This window comes from Borostomias antarcticus (genome assembly GCF_949987555.1).
Source record: "Borostomias antarcticus genome assembly, chromosome: 14".
In the NCBI taxonomy this organism is placed as follows: Eukaryota; Metazoa; Chordata; class Actinopteri; order Stomiiformes; family Stomiidae; genus Borostomias; species Borostomias antarcticus.
In genome coordinates, this window is record NC_140247.1 from 426,810 (window position 1) to 430,563 (window position 3,754).

Consider the following 3,754-nt stretch of genomic DNA (forward strand, 5'->3'; position numbering starts at 1 on the left):
CTCGTCTTTTATGTCTTGAAAGGGCAGGAAAAAATACTTTCATGATGATAGGCAATGATGATTGCAAAATGAACACCAATTTAATCACCACACAAACTAAGGTATAATGCTCATATGAATGGCACCTGTGTCAGTAGCATTCCCATGTTAGAATCCACGCGGATACGATGACTAATTGACTATCAGGCACCGGTGTGGGCGCATGCGGCCTATAAAAAACCAAGGGTAATTGCACACATTGAGCGACATGGCAGATACGAGGCCACAGAGACGTGCTATACCCTTCACTAAGGAGGAGATGCTGATCATGCTGGACGAGGTGGGGGAGCGGAAGGCGGTGCTTTTTGGTGGCTTCCGCACCGCCAATGCCAACCAGCTCAAAAAGGCCCCCTGGACCAGCATTGCTGCGCGGATGGCTGCTTCCACTCCCGGACCACCCAGGGAGTGGACAGTCATCCGCAAGAAGTGGCAGGACTTTGCCAGCCAGGCGAAGAGTCGGGGTGCGGCAGTGCGTCGAGAGGCGGGGAGGACCGGTGGTGGCCAGAGCACCGTGCCTCCCCTCACCCTGGAAGAGGAGAAGGCGCTGGCCATCTTCGGCCCCACAGCCTCCCAAGGCATCAGTGGAGGCATTGACGTGGAAGCTGCAGAGGGCCACTCCAACACCTGGTCACCCCACCCCTCCCACTGCTCAGCTGAGTTACCCCACCCCTCCCACTGCTCAGCTGAGTCACCCCACCCCTCCCACTCCTCTGGAGAGGACACCCCAGGGTCCGACCGCTCCACGCGCTCGCGCTCTCCCCACACCCCCCGTGATGCCCCCACCCCCGTGAAGGGCGGCCTCACCCCACGGATGCGAGGTGGGCTTGGCATGTCGCAGACACGTGTGAGAGGCGTGCTCTGCGACTGCAGTGTGGGGCTCCTGGAGGTGGAGAGGCAGCGGCTGACTGTGCAGCGGGACCTGCTGTCGGCCACCGCCAGTTACCAGCGGGAGATGCTGCAGCTCCAGCGTGAGAGGCTGGGTCTGCAGCACAGGCAGCAGGTCCTCGCGGAGGCCCAATTCCAGCGGCCCTCCATCTCCATGCCCATCATCTTGCCAACCCCAGGTAGGCTAAGTGTGTATCTTGTACACTGTCTATTCCCATTCTGCATGCATTCCATTCAATGTCGCTAAATTATTTCCCCTCCCTTGCAGATGATCCAGAGGCCTGAGGCACACTGCACACACTCACCACACCCCACCCACCCACCACACTACACACTCACACCACATGCACTCACCACACCACTCATCCTCCATGACCTTGAAGACTATACCGGCGGGGGGGGTAACCCCCCAACAGGTGCAACCATGCCGGGCAGGCTTCAGGGTAGAGGTCCTTCCTATGTGTTGCTACCTTGTTGTGGTGGGAAGGCTTGTGTGTCTCCATGACCATGAAGGCTATACCGGCGGGGGGGGTCACCCCCCCAGCAGGTTCAACCATGCCGGGCAGGTTTCAGGGTAGAGGCCTGACGAAAAGCAACACCTGGCCCTCCAGGTTGGGGGTTGGGCGTGGGGCTAACAACCCCACCCCGGAAAAGGACAACCTGTTCCAGCATTTACACTGGGGTCAGGGGATCCACCACAGGGGATATGAGGTGGGTTCGGAGAGGGTAGCCACTGTCCCCAAGGAACACACCCCTACCATACTCCTCTCTGGCAGCCTTCTGTCCCACACCCGAGTTGGCCCAGATGAAGCTGTCGTGGGTGCTGCCTCGCCACTTGGCGACAATGTCCATAAACAGCCCGTTGTGGTCCACTACCACTTGGGTGTTTATGGCCGGGTACCCCTTCCGGCAGATGAAGGCCTGGTCCCACATGGATGGGTTGGTGACAGGGATCAGGGTCCCATCCACGAGGCCAATCACCTGGAGGATGCCCGCCACGGCGTGGAACGCCCGGTGTCGCGCCAGTGTGTCCTCCCTCGTCGCCGGCATCCTGAGATGCGTGCGCGCATGAGGCACGAGGACATTGGTGACAGCCTCCACGCTCCGGGACACCGAAGCCTTACTCAGCCCCAGTCCATCTCCCACCACCTCCAGGAAACTGCCCACGGCGTAGAACCGTAAGGCTGCCAGGAGCTGTACCTCAGGGCTGAGGGCGAAGTTGCACCTGGTGGCCCTGGTGATGTGGGGTCGCACAATCTCCAGCAGGCTCTGGATTTCCGCACGTGGCAGCCGATACTTGGCTACGATGGCACGGTCCGAGAGGACATCCAGAGGGCAGAGGTTTGTGCGAATGTGATGGTTCACATGAACCAAATCGCTACGCGGACGGCGTCGCCGTTGGTTCCTTTGGTTGAGCACAATGATCCGTTGCAATGCAGCCATGATGTCTACCTGAAGCACGAGTTGCTTGTGACACACTTAAATAGAAGGGAACTCTAATTGATGAGATCAATTCCACCTGTGGCTACCCTACTGTGGGTCTAATGGCGCGTTCCAGGCAACCCGTAACTCGTGTTTTTCCGACAAAATGCTCTGGAATGGCAGTCAAACCCGTAACTTCCCACCCGTGAACTCGTACAGATCGATGTACTCCCAGTTGCCGGGTGGGAAGTTACGGGTTTGACTGCCATTCCAGAGCATTTTCACGTGTAGGAGGTAGGAACAACACGAGTTACGGGTTGCCTGGAACGCACCATAAGTGGGTGAATCAATTTGCCAGGATATCTTTCGGTAGGCTATCTGACAGTATGAAGACAGCTAGACAAGCCATGTCATCTAATTATCCCTTTACATAAGAAAATGTTGTTGTTGTTGTTCACAGAGTTCACAGAGTTGATTATATTAGGCTATGGCTAAATAAAGCTTTGATTGATTGATATGGATAGTCCCTATATGTCGTTTGCCTCAATAAAAGTAGTAAAAACAACATTTCCATTATGTGTTCTGTAGGCGCCATAACATTTTTTTCATCATTCAAGTTCTTTGTATTTTGTGTACACTAATGATGTGATTCGCGCAGGTAGGATAGGTAGATGTGCGCTGTATTGCAACTCTCCTTTTTAAAAGTTTAATTGTCTCTAATCGAGCTAAAACTATAACGGGATGAACAGAGCGCATCGCCAAGGGACAGCTTACGATGGGGTTTGACCGCCCTTCGTAACGTATCCCTTGGCTATGGTATACCTTGGCTAAGAAGGCTCTGGGAAACAGCGCTTCGGCTCCAAGGAGGGCTAACGATGCATCTTCGGAAGGTACATCGTAAGGGCGATCTACGAAGTACCTTGGGTGGAGCTGTTTCCCAGAGCCTTCGTAGCCAAGTTGCACCTTGGCTTAATAAGGTTCTGGGAAACGAATCGCCACCTAGAGGTGGACCTAACGACGTTCTTACGATGCACCTAGCGCTACGATGCCTTAACGATGCCTCTGGGAAACGTGGCCCTGGACGGTCATCTTGTGAGTCAGGAGCAGGAACAAAGGGATGGGACAGAGCCGGTGTGGCAGAGGCAAAGGTGTGATCAGGGGCCACAGAGACACCAACTGGAGGGCGAGACCCAGCAGGAGGGTATGACACAGGGAAAGCAACCATACGGTCAATGGAAGAGGGCCCGGAGGGAGGAGTGTCAGAAGAGTAATAACCTAGACGGGCCGACGCTTGAGAACTCACAGGAGTTGGTTGGAAAGGTGCACTAAAGGGAATACCAGCTAAAGGCAAGGGAGTTATAGCAGGCGCAGAGGTGACAGATGAACAGCCAGCAGGAGGAGATGTGAA

General features: G+C 55.3%; 1 protein-coding gene across 1 annotated transcript; it reads right to left on the bottom strand.

Moving 5' to 3' along the window:
* Positions 1-1,596: 1,596 nt before the first annotated feature.
* Positions 1,597-2,367, bottom strand: LOC311317947 (putative nuclease HARBI1; the record flags this gene model as incomplete). The annotated part of the gene is made up of 1 exon (XM_084449103.1): positions 1,597-2,367. The coding sequence occupies one exon, from the start codon at positions 2,365-2,367 to the stop codon at positions 1,597-1,599; it is 771 nt and encodes a 256-aa protein (XP_084305229.1).
* Positions 2,368-3,754: the final 1,387 nt, after the last annotated feature.